The sequence below is a fragment of the Sphaeramia orbicularis genome, chromosome 11 (assembly GCF_902148855.1).
Source record: "Sphaeramia orbicularis chromosome 11, fSphaOr1.1, whole genome shotgun sequence".
NCBI lineage: Eukaryota > Metazoa > Chordata > Actinopteri > Kurtiformes > Apogonidae > Sphaeramia > Sphaeramia orbicularis.
In genome coordinates, this window is record NC_043967.1 from 14,100,510 (window position 1) to 14,119,359 (window position 18,850).

Below are 18,850 nucleotides of genomic sequence, written 5' to 3' on the forward strand. Positions count from 1 at the left end.
GACAGGAGGCTCAGTCAGGTTCGGCCAATTATTTTATACGGACCGACTAAAATGATTGGTCAGACTTTTATCAGAAATATATGATAATTAAACATTTTTGAGTTTCAATACCTGGCAGATTTCTTTTACATTTTAGTTTGACACACACTTATTAGGAGCATTTTAAGATGACAAAAGAAAAGTGTAAAAATGCCACATCATACGGTATAGCTTTAACACCTCATGACCAGCAATCGTGTGTTTGCAAGGAAAATGGAGCTGTTTGAAATCCTGCTCGCTCCTCGTGAGGGTATCGCACTGTCAAAGCAGTGCCACGAGCCGATGTGCCTCAAATTCTCACACTGTGCATGCGCAAATACAATAATAGCCAGCTACTGTAAGCTAATTCTAAGCTTACAGTAGCTGGCTATTGGCCTAGTGCAGTTTAGCTTTTGCAGCTTACCTCTAGTTCCCTTCACTGTAGGATTGACAGCCCATACTGTCCACGTCTGGCCAACCAATTCCTGCACCAAACACGTTGTCGTCTTTTCTTCTTTTTTGATTCTCCGCAGATAATGGCACATATTGCCAAAGCAGCTCGTTGGTTTTTGTTTAGCACTACCATTTCGTGACTCACGCCAATACACAATCGTCTATGCACTTCCAGATTCCTACGTATTTTAACGTTGCATTTCCGGATACAACGCTGGAACGTGTGGTGCGTCCTCTGGTGTATGGTGCTACAGTGTGAGCAGTCAGGTCGCATACGAGCATTGTGAGAACATGGATTGTGAGCCTGACTTTACAATTGATTCACACAGTTTGAGATGGAGCTGCATGCAACAATCTAAATAATTGCACAGTGTATGGCCGCCTTAAGAGCAACCTTCATTGTCCCTGATTTATCACTGAGTGGTTCGGTCGATAAGGCGAGCCTGTGCCACGTGGTTCCAAAGCTTTTTCAGGAAACAACAGGAGTGCCGTCTATGGTCTCGTGGTGATAACATAATTTCCGTTGTCGGAGTGATGATTAAGTCACGTCCATTCTCGGGTATGGATCACTTTCACACTGCACCATACCGTACTGGAGTCCCAGGACTAACTTCTCAGCTGGACTCGGGTATGATACTCGCGCACGCATTCACACGCTGCAAAAATCTAAATCTTACCAAACGTATTTTTCTCATTTCTAGTCCAAATATCTCATCACACTTAAAATAAGACATAATCACCTAAAGAGTAGCTTGTCAGTGAGATATAAGAACTTATTTTCAGACAATAGATCTTGAAAATCTTATTTTAAGAAATCTTACCAAGGTAATTTTCACTTGTTCCATTAGCAGATTTTTTTCTTTTTTGCTTGAATTAAGTGTGATGAGATATTTTGACCAGAAATGAGAAAAATACATTTGGTAAGATTCTGATTTTTGCAGTGCAATGATAAAATTCAGCGGACTTTGGGGTCCAGTGTACTCAGATACGGACTCGGGTACGCAGTGTGAAAACACCCTAAGATAATTGATCATTAGACTGCTTGATCACAGCAACGGTCTGGTAGACATTTTCAAGACAATCAACAAACTCATGACCGGTGAAGGTATTTATTTAAGATGCATCACAACATTATATTTTGTCCTTGAAGGAAAACTGTCTCCATTGCACATCCCTGAGGTGCACATCTCACTGTCTCATCTATTTCTGAGGCTGCTGATTATAATCGGATGGAGAGGGGAGAAGATAAGGTCCAAATGGCAGTGAGATCTTTGCTAGACCAGAATTTAAATTTGATCTACCTACTGTTCCTTGTCCATCAAATACGTCATCTTACTGCTCTGATGGCCAAAACAGTCAATATCAAGCTTGGTGAGAGGATAGGTTTTCCTCTAAATGACCACAGACACTTTCTTTTTCTTTTTTTTTATTAAACTTTTTATTGGAAATTTTACCTTTCAAGTAAAAAAGAGATACACACTTTATATTGTATTGTAGTTAATTATCTTATTCTATTTTTGCCTCTTTAAAAAAATACAGACAGTTCTCTGTACGTCCTGTGCATCTAGTGAATTGACACTAAAAAATCTTTGTATCTTGAATCTTTAAATTTGTATCTTTATGCTTAATTATACATTGACCAACCAAAAAGAAGTCTCTCACACACAATATTTCTTCGGTCCGCCTTTAGGTTTGATTGTGGGACACATTTACTTGTACTATATTTCTTGTACTGATGAAGGGAGTAACACCTTCTCCAGTACATCCAATAGATTCTCAATGGGGGTTCAGGTTTGGACTTTGTTGTGGCTAATCCACGGGTGAAATTGCCTCATGCTCCCTGAACCACTCTTTCACACTTTGATCCTGATCAATTGTGGTCCGCTCATCTTGGAATACGTTTGTATCAGCAGGGAAGAAAATAATCCACTGATGTTCGTTCAGTTCCTTCAGGTTTTTCTAGACACACAATGTTACTGAACCTAGACCTGACCACCTGAACCAACCCCAGATCATAACACTGCCCCCACAAGGTTGTACTGTCGGCACTAGGCATGATGGGTAATCACTTCATCCACCTCTCTTCTCACCCTGATGCATCCATCATTCTGGAACAGGGTCAGTCTGGACTCACTGGACCACATGACCTTTATCCACTGAAACACAGTCCGATCTTTAGGCTCTCTATCAAACTGATGGTTATTAAAGAAATGAGAAGCTACTGCATCAGTTCGAGTTAAAGAACTTGTGGAGATGAAACCTATTAATCACTGCAGCAGTTTTCCAGTGAATCTGAACTATTTGCTGAGTGACATCCAGGTCAGTTTTGAATTTCTTCAGTAGACTTGTTTTTGTGACCATTTCCCCGAATGGTCACTCCTAATTAGGGCTGCTCGATTATAAGAAAAAAAAATAATCACGATTATTTTAGCAATAATTGAAATCACGATTATTAAAAACGATTATTTGTTAACCTTAAAGTTGTTTATTTTTTTCTTGCAAAACAATGTAAAATATACTCCTTAAACATAAATAAAGCTTTTAACCACTAAAACAAAGTATGTTCACTTTTGTACGAAAGAAAAAAATCTTTGAATGCAAATAAGTGTAATGTAAATTCAAGTATGTTTCCTTTTGTAAACAAATAGTGCACTGGAATTAAACTGCTATAGACTTGCCATAGAACTGTAGCAATAAAAAAAAAAAAAACTCATGTAAAGTGCAAATTATAAATTCAAGTATGTTCAATGTAGTATGAGACAGTAAATTCAGTGGCGTGCCGTGAGGTTTCAGTTCAGGCCTTCTGTATACATCAGCCATCTAGAATACACACGTTGGGGTTATACGGGTTAGGTTAATGCGGGAGTTGCAGCGTAAAGAGATTTGGAGACTGAAGATTGCATTGCGGGCGAAGTTGTAAACAGAGTTGTTTTTATGTGTTGTAGTTTTTCATAAGATTATGCTAAAGGTGGTGGTGGTTAAACTTTAGATGGTTAAAAAGGTTTGCTGTGTTACCGGTCGGTGCGGACACAACTACGAAACACTTTTTGCACGTGATGTGTTTTTGCTCTTCGTCTTCTTCATCAAACCCAAAGTGATTCCATACAATTGAATTTGACTTGCCTTTTTTGTTTACCAAGCACTTCTGCTGTGATTCTCCTGCCATTTTTCCAGACCGCTAGGTACAACTTTCCTCTTGGGGTGGACCTGCCGGCTAGCTGGCAGCAGTAGCTTAGAGGGGGGCGGGGCAGAGCAGCTCATGGTAGCTTGCGTGCGCGTGAATTAAAACAACTCAAAATTAATAATCGTTTTTTCTCGATTACATAATTTTTGTAATCGTTGTGTGTAATAATCGAAATCGTAATTGAATTTCGATTAATTGCACAGCCCTACTCCTAATATTATTACTACTCACGGCACATGTGCCTCATGTCAGGCACATGTATTTTTACATAGTTATATTTGAGGTATGGAGGCTGGTGTGTAGGAGCATGAGGTATGAGCGAAGAAGAAAAAAAGGTGCACACTGTCCAATCAACTTGCAAAAAACTTTAATATAAGATAACAACTTTTTGGGCCTCAAGACCTTTTTCTTTCTTTCTTTCTTTTTTTTTTTTCTTATTTTAAGTTATACGTTTACGTAAACATGTACTGTATTGCATTGTAAAGAGAAGTTGATAATATTATTTATCTTGTTTTTTTTTTTGTTTTTTTTTGCTGTTGCATTTTGTTTTGTTTTTTTCTCTCTTTTTTGGGGGTTTAATAGGTTTGTTGTATAACCTCCTAAGACCCAGGAAATGTCAGCAAAGTACAAGCGTTTTTTGTTTTTTAAGTAAGTGCCTATATTGGAAACATCATGATGCAACAATTTTTTCAGATGCAGTTTTTAAAATTTTTATGGAATGTCCTTTGTGGTGGACAGTTTTCTTTTCTTTTCTTTTCTTTTCTTTTCTTTTCTTTTCTTTTCTTTTCTTTTCTTTTCTTTTTTTCTTTTCTTTTCTTTTTTTTGTATAAAGTTGTGAAACTCTTGTCCACAAATGTGGACAGAAAACCCATAGCTGGGTCTGAGGAGGATAATTTGTTAGGTATTTTTTTGGATTGTGTCTGTGTGGTTCCTTATGTCTCTGGACCTTTTTCAAGCAGAGATTTAAAAACAGCATTGACCATACAGGCAAATATATGGCCTACCCTGTCAGAGGTAGCCAATCAGGGGCTGAGCAAACAATCCTACTGTCAATCATACAGCTGTGTCCAACTACCAGTGATTCATCTTAATCAGGGCTAGTTGATTGGATAGTGTGCAGGATACCTTTTTCTTCTTCACGTAGTTATATTTGCAATTTTTTTAATAGTACTTTAAGAATTTACCTTGTTATGTAGTATATATCTAATTTGCACATATTTCTATTGCACGCTATTTTATATTTTTTAATATATGGCTGTATTTTATTGTTCATTGCTCAGCATGTGCAATGACAATAAAGTGTATTCGATTCTTTGAAGTTGCTAATCTCTTTTATTTCTTTCTGAATTTTCCCATGAAGGTCAAAATTATTGTCAAGAAAGACATATTGCTTAAGATATTTTTGGGAAGGTTATGAAGATGTACACACTCCACCATCCTGCCAACATTTTGCACTTCCTGATGAATATTTAACTTGCTAAGATGGTGTTATAAATTGATGAATTCATGATGAGCACGTTGGCATCATCTTCTCTGTTCTCACAAGAAAAAAACCCAGTAAAAATAAGGCTAAATTACTTGCTAAGATTGTTGCAGAGGTCGGTCACTGGTATTATTTTGTCTTTCACAGACGTAAGAATGAGCTATTTCACGCACATAAAAGGTGACACTGGCTTCTCCGGAACATTTTATCTCTGCTTTAGCGTATTGAAGCCTCTGTCAGAATTAATAACAGCGAGCAGATTGCTTCTGCTGCTAATTGTATGCCTCATAAAACGATTAAGACCGTCTCCCATGGGTAAACTGCAGGTCTGCAAACTGCTGAAGAAGAAATATGGCACACAATGGTAAAACTTTGTAAGGTGAGCCAGTGTGCAAAGGTTAAAGCATGTCTTTGAGTTTGTTTCTCAAAAAGGTGATTACCCACCAAATATTAAGACTTTCACTGGTTATATGACATTTATATGATATGAGATATGCTTATCTCTATGTATCATCCTGGGATTAACCTTCAGTACTGTATCTGAACATCTATAACACCCCGCTGATTTTTACAGGCCTCGTCTTCATTTTCACTCCTGTGGGAGGATGAAGCAAGATTCAGATGAGTGATGTTCTTTTGGCTGTATCAGTATCAGGAACACCTGCACATGTACAAAGGTTTCTTTCAAGCCTAGATTAATCCAGGTTCACTAATCTCCACACTTGTGCATGCAGAGGATTTTGTCTTTAAAATTTCACTATATGTCATGTGTATTTGAGTTCTTTTTGTCCCCATCCCTTGTCCTGCCTTTTGATGATGCTTCCAAGATACTCAGGAATGCAGCTTTTTACTCCCAGTATCTAAAGGTTTCTATCTAATGCACTTTTTTTCCCTCTCGTCTCAGTCTTACAAGATTGGTTCTCAATCTTTTTTCTGTTGGGTCTCCCCCTTTGGAGGACGGAAAATCTCCAGGCCCCCATAAACCCCAACAACATTCTAACAGTGGTGCAATTATGACTTTTATTGAAAGGAACATCGATATTCTAGCAATACTTTTTGCTTTTCCTTGAAATATTTGTTGTGCAAATTAAAAATAACTTAGATTTGCACTTGAATAATACAAATAAACTCAACAAGACTGCCCCCTGAGACAATATTTTTCCTAATAAAAACAGGAAATGCACAATTATCTTGCAACTATGACAATAAAGTTACTTTTTTTTTAGAACAGCAAACATATTTTGGTAACAAAGATGAACATTTTAACTATTAGTGGCTGCAATGAGCCCGTTTACTTTGCACATCTCAGAATATTAAAGTGCAAACTCTACAAACTGTGCAAAAACAGAAACATTGCACATTTTTTACTTTTCCAGTCCAGCCCTAGTCCATTCTCCAAAGCTCAACTCTTTCTCTAGTCTAGTGACAGATCACCATGGCAGTAGATTTGTTTGTTGTACATGTAAATTGAGTCCAGGGTGCTCCAATGCTCAAACATGCTGCGTTCCAGGCCGTTTTTTGAGCCCGTAAATCATGACGTCAGACCATGACTCACGACTTTGTAACATTCCAGGTAAGTCACACCAAACTGCCTGAGCGCAATGAATTGCGGTAGCTAGATGTAAACAAACCAGCATTGTGGTTATTTATTCTTGCACTCAATGGACTGAAAACTAGGTAACGCTAGAGTAGCTGCTGATTATGCAGAACATTTGCAGATAAATAATGTCAGAGCAATACCTTGTTCTAATAAACATAAACACCGCATCTATGGGGGCCGCCATTGCTACGTGACGTCAGAGCTCGGAACTGGGAGGACATCGATTTAGTATGAGTTCACGGGTGGGAAGTCACAAGTTTGACTGAGCACTTTTTGTCCTGTCTTTTTGTCCTGTCTGTAAGCGTGATCAAGTACCTGTCTTGCATGTTTAATGTAAGTGTTGTTGTAATGCCAAGGCAACCACCTAGACTGCAAAACAAATCTACCTACGGGTATAAATAAAGTAACCTTGACCTTGACCTTGACTGCCATTCCAGTGCATTTTCACCGGTAGAAGGTTTGAAAAACACGAACTACGGGTTGCCTGGAGCGCAGCATTAATTCCACCTTCTAACGTGAAGAAAAAAATAAAACACCTGGGAGTGATTCCATGCCCCCCCTGGCAAGCCTTCGCGCCTCCCCTAGGGGGCCTGACCCTCAGTTTGAGAAACACTGGTATAAGTCAACATACAGAAAGTATATCATTAAATATTAGCTGTGGACATAATAGATCATAGCTTAAAATGATGTCAAATTGGTTACGATATGGAATAGTACATTTTACAGTGTCAGTATGTGCAGAAGTAGGTGCCGAGAATGGCCTTTAAATTGCAAATACTGACTTTGAAGGAAAATAGTAGCTGAAAAGATAAAACCTGAGAGATTTCCATTATTTTGGTAGGGTTTTTTCTGTGATTACATGGCTTAGACACCGCACCCAAAAGCCATTTTTGGTAACGCCGTAGTCAAATTACTATAAAACCACTGTGGAAATCATCTGAACTATCCATGACTTCTCCCTGATCTAATTGGTTTTAGTTGGTCCCCAGTGGACTTTTTTAGCCAGTTGGGTTCTTTTAAGTGTTTTCTTTTTCTCCTTTTCATTTGCTGTCTGCTCTAGCTCCTTGTACAGTGTTGTGTTGCCAGCCTCCTTTCTCAAATAGGGCGAAGATTATGGTTGAAAACAGCATGGAAAAACTTGAAATATCTTGTAAATAATACAGGAAAATTGTGCTTCAGCTCAACCGTTATCCGATTTCTAATAAACTGAATTACCTGCATGATTCATCGCCTCTCTGCTTTTACTCTGCTTTTTCCTGCCCAAAGCTATCATTATTATGTCAGCCTTTAAAAAAATCACTATAAGTCGACCTTTAATACCGGTTACCGTTAAAAGCGCACAAAATAGTAACAGTATCTACCCTTTTGCTCTTTTGTATCTTTAGTGCTTGGACATTGTGTTTTGACTACAGCTTGAGATGTTTGAGTGAATTTATGTGTTTATCTGTGTAAATCTCTCACTCTTTCCATCATTTTTTGCTTCAAAAAGAGAAAAACACATCTCCCTGGTTTGCTCTGAGTGATGTGTCTATACAGGACCTGGTTTAACAATTAGTAAAGGGTGGCGTTGGTGAGTTCAAGTGTCGGAAAGTCGTGTGTGCAGTGTCTTTCTCATTAGCGGTCTACCTTTCCAGAGACTGGCACAAATGGAAATGGATTCGGAGTAGATTTGCCAAATGATTTTGCTTGCCCTTATATAACCAGTTGGTTCAATTATACCAGAAAGCTCAGTTGCTGCAGTGACTTAGTAGTTTGTACCTTTTCTCTTGTGTCAAAGTGAACTTATTTTTCTTTCTCGCTACAGTCAGGTTGACATTGTCCTTGTTGACATCTGCAAAACCACTACAGTGGCTGTTGAGTTCCAGACAGGTTTATTTATGCGAGGGATTGGCCATGGATAGCTTTATTGTCGGGATCCACCGATACTGATACAAGTATCAGGCATCGGCTCCAATACTCAGTGTGTGTACTCGTAAAAGTAATCCGATACAAATGCACTGATACCACTTACGGCCGTGTGACAATCACAGTGCAGCAGGTACGCGGTGGTGGAATAATGTGTGTGGAGTGTGAAGAGTGGAGATTTAACCAAATAAATGACGGTGATAAAAGTAATGCTGACTGCAAGTAATGTTACAGACACAGACAGATACGGACGCAGCGTTCTGTCCGTCCTCTGCGTACATTCCATCCGTTTTCCAGGTGCTGGTGGATGAGTACCCAGACAGAGAATGCCACCAGTACAGAGCGGTGCGGACCGCCGCCAGCGGAAGTGAAAACCAAACTTATCACTCATTTCTCTTTTCTCCACCTGCTAAAGCTAAGCTTTTAAACCTTACCAGTGAAAATGCCACAATATTAGTATCACATTAGTGTTGCCTCTGTCATCTCCATGTTTATTATTACTGACTTTGTTCTTCTTCTTCTCAAAAAACTTTCTTCTTCTTCGTGGTATTTGTCCAGTATGGTTAATTCAGAGCGGCGCCACCTGGTGGATTAATTGAGAAACGCTCATTCCAACACATTAAATGTCAGTAGCAGCACTTTGTTCCAGTCAGACTAATGACAACGACAATAAAGCACATTTACAAAAGGAACTAAGAACTGGAATGGGATTATTAAGTACTTGTATCGGTACTTGGTATCGGCAAGTACTCAAATGTAAGTACTCGGTCTAGAAAAAAGTGATATCGGTGCATCCCTACTCTGTTTGAAATATTTCCTATATTCTAATGTGCATTGGTAGAAGACGGACACTCTACCCATCAGGGTGAGTCTCCCAGTGCTCCATGTGGGAGTTTCATCTTCCTTAGTTGCGACTTTCAAGCCGACTGCTGCTAGATTGTCAAGAGAGTCAGCCCCAACAGAGCGAGCAATTTCAGATTTGTTGACGCAGTTTTCAGGGAGAAGAAAGTATATTATGGCCCCTGTAGTGTCTGCACCACATGATGTTTTATCACAACAGCGACACTGGGAAAAAAGCACAACATAGAGTAGTCGGCAGAAGTTGAGGAAGACCCATCTCCTTTTATATTTTAGACATTTACTTCATTGTGTGATAGTGACACCCCATTGAACTGTCATCCACTAATGTCTTATTGGGCTCAAGGTCTGTGTTAGTGTTCCTCCTCCAGAGACTCCTTGACCTATACTCCTGTCAAAAGCTCTGCAGAAATCCAAAAGCAAAAATTTACACTGTCTACATGGTGCAACTCACAATGAGAGACTTTGACAACACTCACAGTTGTCAGTTTGGCAGATCAGCCATGTCTAAAGTCTCCATTCACATCAGAATGCAGCTTTGGACTCTTATTTCACAGCTACTGAATGAGTCTTCTATTTTTACCCTTTCAGAATCAGAATCACAATAGTTTTCTCTTGACATTTATATGGATTATTTCAGGTTTTTTCGTCAGCTTTGTTTCAGTGGAAATCAGGTTTTTTGTCGTCCTCACTCACTTGGGTCTGTCTGCACCTTTGATGTGTACCTGTACTGTTCAAGTTTACGACATTCAGAGTGCTTTGTGCGTTACTTATAAGCAGCAGAGGCACAAATTCAGTAAAAAAAACAGCCATAAATGCACTACACCAGTCCTTTTTGTTATGTGAAGTTCGAGCTGGGGCAGAACCTATGGGGAGCAGCCATTCCTGACCGGAAGTGACCTACTGTCGCTGTTTTCGGGTGATGAGTGCAGTAAACAAGTAGCTGTCAGTGAGCAAGACTGAGTTGAAAGCACACTGTAAGCTTTGCACTCCGTCATTGTCCTAGAGACGTGACCCAGCACTGGGTGATAATGTGTCTGCTGGACGGGGTCAGTGACCAGTCCATCACAGCCCAGGTAATCGAACAAATCAATGACTCTTGCGTCACCGCTGTGCTGGAACAGCAGGAGGCAACATGTCTCTGACCATGACTGACTGACAGAGCAGTGACTTAGTACCAGCATGTACTTGACAATGGGCTTATACAAAAGTTACCTGACAGAACAGCTAGTATTATACGTGATCTTTTGAAGTAGCTAGCATTAAAAATTTACAACAGGTACCCTTTAAGTCAAAAATCTTTCATGTTATAATGTGAAACTTTACTTGTCACGACAAAACACTGATAACAAGATCACTTTTTATTTTTCAAGATAACAACAACAGGCTTCTATAGGATTCTAGTTCTTACCAGTTGTTTGTGTGTTTTTGTTTGATTAACTGTAGATGATGCAGCAGCAGCAGTTTCTGATGAGCTGGTGGTGGATCGCAGCTACGTAAAGAAGAAACTGGAGCATGGACTGACTCGGATCTGGCAGGTTGGACAGACCACTGCCTTTATCAATTATATCCACAAAATCGAGTTTTGGGGATATAATGGTTTTACCCCAACTGCTGCCGCCACCGGATATCCTTCATGTGAATGCGATAACTAGGACAGATTTGGTTGGATTTGTTATCCCTTGATAACCAACATAGAGGACCCCTAGTGGAAGAACCCTATTAATTTCATACTTTTCTTTTTTCTTTTGTTCAGACAAGGTATAGTTTTTTATATGTTGCCTGCTTGACAGTTTCGACTGTGACTCCAGTCTTCCTCAGAAGCGTCATCCGACGTGTCAAGCAGGTAACATCTAAAAATTATACCTTGTATGAACAAAAGAAAAAAGAAAATTATAATTACATTAACAGAAGACAAATGAACGTCATTAGCTTATCGATTTCAGCTTCTCTGTGAGTATTATAAGTCATCCAAATGGGGGCACTTTAGTTGAAAATCAGTTTTTGGACATAAATCAAGCAATAATAGGCTGTTTGAGATTAAATTGAGTTATACTGATCGTCTTACAAATGTCCGTTTTCTGTCTACCATCCAGAGTTCATATGGTGTCATTTTCATTCACTAGGTGGAGTTTTGTGGAGAAAAATTGTTTTTTTGACCATTATTCTGCCACTATCAGGTCAATGTAGCTCAAATTGAGTTCGTATCAATTGTCTAACAATTATCGTGGATAGATTTTATAAATAGCAGAGGATTAGGGGGATTTCGGGGATATACCTTTGCTGTCGTCCCCTGACAGCGTAAGCCTCATTCTCTCACCCTGTCTTGTTCCTCTGTTGTCATATCCCTCTGCTACTGCCCTCTTTAATCACCTCCACTTCTAATCTTTCCTTGTTTCTTCTCATTCACTTTTTGTAAGATTTGTTTTTTGCAATCACCCATCGTCCTCATATGACATCACAGTGGTGTTCTGATTCCTCTCTTCAGGATGTCCAGTTGAAAGTGAAGGCCTACATCCTGGGTACCGACATGTCAAACTTCAAATACGACGATTTCATTGTTGTCCTGGACGTCATCAGCAGGTACGCCACAGGGCTCGGCAGCCAGCTCATCCTTGTTTTCACTAATTGGTCTTCATTATTCAGCTTTCACTGTCCCCCTTCTCTCTCTTGTCTCCATTTTATTCTTTTTAGGTTGATGTACTCTGGCATACCATCCCCTTTTTTAGCTCCTCACAGTTCTTATATGCTCAGTCATTTAGATGCTATTGGACATTAATTTTGACAATTTTGCTTCAGAAAGTGTAAAGCTTTCATGAAAACTAGTACCAGTGTTCCTAATCCTATTTAAATGCCACACACGAAACCAACCTTCTTTTATGTTCCTGAACTGTGAAAGAAATTAAAAATGAATCAAAATATTGGAGACAAAAGTTAGTGTGATAAAACTTTAGTCAATTGATACCAATGATTGTCACAGTAAGTGACAAATCGTCATTTCTTTCTAGTTTATGGTCTTATTTTTGGCTCTAAATGAAAGTTGAAGAAAGCAGACATTTATTTGCGGTTTTAAATTATTTGTAATCGATGGAACAAGATAGAAAACACAGTAAAAGACTGAACAAAGCAAAAGCAACATACTAACTTTAAATTTATGATTTAATTGATTATTTCCTTGAGTCGAAATGTTTTATGCCAGTGTTTAATCAAAGTAAAGAAAATGACTACTGTGCAGTACAAAAATGATGTAAAAGATGGAATATTTCACAGATCCAGGGTTGTAATGTGTTTGTTCAACATCAGGCAATGCATGAGTAAAACAACAAAATATTTTTTAAGTGTTTCTGACAAGATAAACACTACAGATAAAAGAAAATCATAACAATTACTGATGATAATTATCAGGCTGGCACAATGATCGACTCCACAGAAGCTTTGAGGACAAACCTGTGTCTGTGTATTTTAAATTAAAAGTGGAAATGATGCCAATAATGGACTGTAAAAAAAACAGGATTGTGACCACAGGAAACCATCCATTTTCAGTGAAGTTTTGTTTTACAAACCAATACATCTTATAAAATAGTTATATTTTGTCATTTTTCTCATATAGGCCGGAATAAAATTTGAAGATGATGACATTTTTCTAATAAACCTGTCTCACCTTTCAGCGGTTGCATCGTCAAGCACATGTAAACACAGCTGTCAAGTATCTCATTTATTCGCTGTAAAAGACAAAGGAGTTTTGGAGTTTTAATGTCATTTCTTGTGTTATTGGATACCACCCACTGGTTTCATTTACACATTATCTTTGACAGTTAGAGTAATGTGTGTTTACAGCGTGGGCTAATAGTTTATTTTAGTGTTTACTTTACTTTAAAATCATGCTTGATGTTTTCCTGACTTCTTCTCTAACATTAAGTCATTGTTAATAACTTTCATTCCTTTTCTTTTTTCCCCCCCTTTCTTTTTTCTCCAGGTTGATGCAGGTGGGGGAGGAATTCTGTGGCAGCAAGTCTGAGGTCCTACAGGAATCCATCAAACGCCAGAGTGTCAACTACTTTAAAAACTACCACAGGTGAGATGCTTGATAAGAATCTGCGTCATGTGACAGACATCAGATCTGAGATCACATTCGTAGCAGATATGAGCCGTCTCCTGTAATAACGTCTGCATGAGAGGACGGTAAATGGACATTTCATGTGTCAGGTTATCACAGCTTAACAAAAGCATTTACACAGAATCATAAGCATCGGCTGCCGTAAACACGCTGCGTTCCCTGCGATCGGCCTCTGCGGAGTCGACATGTAATTACAAGGTAACACTCACTGAGTTGGAGACACATTTACATCTTGATTACATAACCCCTGCCAACAACATGAATATGGATGCTTTCACACAGACTGAGCAGCATCATCAGAGGTGATTTGCGTTGATCGGTGCCATGATTACGGTGTTTAAAATCACAGCGCTCATATGTTTCATCCTGGCAACAGAAATTGCGAAGGGGGGTGGGGGGAGGGTACAGATATGATAGAAGAGATGAATTTGATGAGACGCAGGCTTAACAAATAGTGATCTCAGTGTGAAATTGTAATGAAAGCTGAAAATGTTTACCCAGGTGACAGTCACAAAAGGGGTGGATGTACTGTAGGAGCTGGTAGATTTTTTTCCCCCATCCCTTGTGTGTTTTCAAATCTCGATGCTACTTCCACTGGGCATCATCAAGATTCAACATTCCTTTTATTGTCATTGTATACACAGAGCATACACTCCCAAATTCGGATGCGCTTTGTCGAGACGGCACTTCTTGAGGGAAGAAAAAAAAGGAAATATATAATGCAAAATATTTAAATAGTAATAGTATTAAATAGTAAACAAAAATAAATAAATATATAACACCCCCCTACTGTAAGCAGCTGTGATGGTTTTTCCATCTGGTTGTCATTCTCAGAGTGAACTTTGACCTTCTGAGGCCTTCATTTGGCTTTTGCTACTGTTCAGTATGTAGTTCCCTTGTAGATGCAAAATAATATTTTCAAAATGACATTTCCAATTTAACTATTTCATTATGGACTTTAAAGTTCTCGTGTAAGATTGATGGAGATTTAGGATGGTCTGATTCAGGGGGGTCAAACATGCGGCCCGTGGGCCAAAACCAGCCTGCTAAAGTTTCCAGTCTGCAGCATGAATTTGCAAAATGCAAAAATTACACTAAAGATACAAACAGTCAAAGGTGTTGAACTGGTTTTAGTTCACATACAGACCGATGTGATCTCAAGTAAAATAGTAGCATAATAAACCTTTAAAAATGGAATGTGATCCCGAAAATTAGGTGCAGTTTTACGAATATTCTGCCTCTTACTAAGTGTTTTTTATGCATTTGTAGCTCCATTGCAATCTGTAAGTTGTGTTAATAATAAGCTGAGGCATAATATTGTAGAAATTATTATTATTTTGAATTCCAAACTTCAGAATTTTAACAATATTATGTCTGTTACCAAATGTTTGTGTAACACTGTATGTAATACACATGTACTAAAGTTGAGGCACAATATTGTTAAAATTGCACTTATTTTTCCTTAGAAATGTCATTTTTTTTCTGGTTATTTGCATCTTTTTTGTGAAAGAGATATTTTGTCAATGTAAATATTTCCATAATTTTATGTTTTTTATTGCACTAAAACAAAGAGAATATTTTGGAGTTGTCATTATTTTAGGTTCTTATGATATTATTTTACTGGTCCAGCTATTTGATATCAAATTAGGCTGCATGAGGCCCCTGAACTAAAATGAGTTGGACACCCCTGGTCTGATTGAAGAAACTGAGTATAATACTCATAATTATGTTTGCGTTAGTATATAATCATGTGAAAAGAAGGATGATTGCATTTTGTTCTCTAGCAGTTAGCCCAGTGGTTCCAAACCTTTTTGGCTCATGACCCCATTTTAACATCACACATTTCTGGCAACCCCAGACATTCAAAACAGAGACTTTTTTTTTTTTTTTGCTAAAATTACTTTGTTTTTGATCATGTATGATCATGTATATTTTTATAGCAAGTTGGTCTCACTGTTCTGTGATTTGCCCCCCACTGCCTGTATAGTGGGGTCTACTGAGCATGCTCAGAACAAAGTCTTTTCTATCAGCACTTTTAGATTTTTTTTCCTATTGAGCAAACAGTTGATTTTTTTAGGAATATTTTAAATAAATCACACATTCAGAACGCTCACCACAGACACATCAGGAGCTAAAGCGTTGAGTAATGACCTGTGCCTCCAATGAAAACCATATAATACTGCTGTGCTTCAAGGGCATGAAATGACGTAGCTGTGAGTTTAATAAAGATTCTAAGATTTGAAGAGAAAAGACAGTCTGTTGAACATTTTAAGTGGTTGATAATTGTTGAGTGTCATCAGTGTCACCACCTTTATGCAATGGCATGACCTAAGCAGTCATCCATATTGATGGAAGTGCCCCGGGTGTAGGAGTTGTATTAAATATACGTGTAAGAGAAACAATTAAAGTCACCTGGTTAAGTCAAGGTTGTCTTCACCAGGTGACTTTAAATGCATCAGGACATTGAGGACCTCAGAACTCCTGACACGTCTGAAGGAAAATGTTGTTATGAGCAGAGTTGAGGGGGAGGGCAAGTAATGATTTAATTATTTCAAAGGTTGCTATTATTATTATTACTACTAATATTTTTACAGCTGTTATTTCCATTTTTATTCTTATCATAAATGTCCCATCTTGAAGTGAATGGCTGTTGAACACTTCAACATGTCACTCTTATTGTCATTTTGGTCCATCTTTGCTATTAAACAGTAGAAGCAGTGTGGAGGACTCACTTTTCAGTGATTCCACTAGTCTCCTGAATCCTAACGCAGACAGGTAATTCACTTTTGCTTTTTTTTTTTATAAAGGTGATGACACGGTTCCTGTGTTTCTTTAAGTTCTGCCAGTGAGTGTCATCAGCAGAGGCCCTCATAAGGGACCAAAGTTTGTTTCTTTTGTGTGGAGGAAATAATGTGCACTAAAATGTTTAAAAAGAGGTGAAAACTGTTTAGAAGGAGCAAAGTCTGGTTTGGAACTATAAAACCCACTGAACATATTGTTTTGGGGAAAGATAATGGTACAACATGGTGGACTCTGCTCTACTATAGATAGAAGTGGCTAATTCAGTGTTTTTCAACCTTGGGGTCAGGACCCCACGTGGGGTCGCCTGGAATTCAAATGGAGTCGCCTGAAATTTGAGAGAGACAATCCCAATACATAACAGACATGACAAACTGAAGCTGAAACTGAAGCACTGTGGTACTGTTTATCTGTCAAATGTTCATTGTGGTCGGTTTCAGATGCTGCAGCTCTTTCATAATTCATAGTTTGAGTTCTTGTTTGTTCAGTATTAATTGTCAGCCTTGTAAATCCAAACTGGATCTGACTACATATCCTGACCAAGGAAAATCAAATTCTCACTTTGTGCAGTAATCTACACCTGGCTTTACTGCCTCCGTCCATAATAATATACATTATATAGACTAAATGTCATCTAAAATTAACGTTTATTTGAAACATAGTATAGCAAACTATTACATGATCAAAAACAAATTAATTTTAGCAAAAAAAAAAAAAAAAAAGTCTTCGTTTTCAATGTCTAGGGTGATGTTAAAATGGGGTCACGAGCCAAAAAGGTTTGGAACCACTGGGCTAACTGCTAGAGAACAAAATGCAATCATTCTTCTTTTCACATGATTATATACTAACACAAACATAATTATGAGTATTATACTCAATTTCTTCAATCAGACCAGGGGTGTCCAACTCATTTTAGTTCAGGGTCACATGTAGCCTAATTTGATCTCAAATAGCCAGACCAGTAAAATAATATCATAAGAACCTATAAATAATGACAACTCCAAAATATTCTCTTTGTTTTAGAGAAATAAAAAACAGAAATTTATGAGAGTATTTACAGACAAACTAGTACATGATAAAAAAAAAAACAAATTAATTTTAGCAAAAAAAAAAGTCTCTGTTTAGAATGTCTGGGGTCTCCAGAGGTTTATGATGTTAAAATGGGGTCATGAGCCACAAAAGGTTAGGAACCACTGGGTTAAATGGTTAAAACCTTAAGCTGATGAAGTTTAAAGAAAGTTTGACCTAGGACACAGGTGATATTGTTTAATTCCTTCTGTATCAGACTGTGTCTTTTGCCTGTGTGTTGTGTTTCTCCTCTCACATCCGACATCCTTCAGACAAGTGACAGTTTTATGAAGTCAACACCACTCTGACAGTTCACAAAGAAGGCGCTGATACCGACCTCCCACTACAGCGGCCGTCTTGAACCGTGATCACACTTAACACAGAGATATCTTACGCACACCTTCACCACACACACACACACACACACTCTCTCTCTCTCTCTCGCATCCGGTGACCTTTCGCAGCCTTTGTTTGTGTCAGCACATTTAATCTAGACTGTGCGGACACCGGAGCAGCTGCCTGAATATATTGAATGGCACAAGGTCATTAACGGATGGACGTTGATCCCCATTTCCTTTTCTCCTCTTCATAAAACCTCAGGGCAAGACTGGAGGAGCTGCGGATGTTTCTGGAAAATGAGACATGGGAGCTCTGTCCGGTGAAGTCCAACTTCAACATCGCCCAGCTCCATGTGAGTAAGAATCGTAGCGCTGAGGCGTGAAGGTGAAGCGCTAGCGGCGTTCATTTATTTCACGCCGTCACTCACGGCTTACCCCAACCACTGTACACATTTGCATAAGTATCTGAAACACAGGGGACGCTGCTGAACATTTTCTCTTTGTGTGTGCGGGGATGTGCAAATGTGTGGACTTTTGTATCAACACACAAGTATTAAAGTTCACCGCACTTTGTAGAACATCAACGAAAGTGAAACAACTGCTGTTACTTGTACCATAAAGTGCACGTGAAAGGAATTTTTTTTTTTTTTTTTTTTTTTTACAGCTGTAAACAGTTGCATAATTCAGTATCAAAACCAGTTTAAACCAAAACTGGTATTTTATATAATAGAATAGAATAGAATAGAATAGAATAGAATATTGGACAGTAGGGGGGTGTATTGGCAAGAATCTGGTGATACGATACAAATCATAATATTAGGACCACGATACGATATATTGCGATATATCGTGGTACTGTTAATAAGGCAATTAATCATTATTAATTATATAAGGAGAAGGGGTGGGAGTTTATAAGTTGTACTTCTTCTCACTCCTTTTCAAATATGCCTTATATGTCTTATGTTTAAGTGTTTTGTTTATTTATTTTCTTCTGTTTTGACATTCATATTTAAAATAAATGCATCAA

General features: G+C 38.3%; 1 protein-coding gene across 2 annotated transcripts in view; it reads left to right on the top strand.

Annotated features, from left to right (window-relative positions):
• Window positions 1–18,850, top strand: part of vps50 (VPS50 subunit of EARP/GARPII complex) — a 303,387-nt gene that overhangs the window by 165,016 nt on the left and 119,521 nt on the right. For both annotated transcript variants that reach the window (XM_030147934.1, XM_030147933.1), the window contains exons 14-17: window positions 10,948–11,039; window positions 11,990–12,084; window positions 13,478–13,576; window positions 18,086–18,176. In XM_030147934.1, coding sequence (XP_030003794.1) covers window positions 10,948–11,039; window positions 11,990–12,084; window positions 13,478–13,576; window positions 18,086–18,176 — 377 coding nt within the window. The remainder of the gene's footprint in view (window positions 1–10,947; window positions 11,040–11,989; window positions 12,085–13,477; window positions 13,577–18,085; window positions 18,177–18,850) is intronic.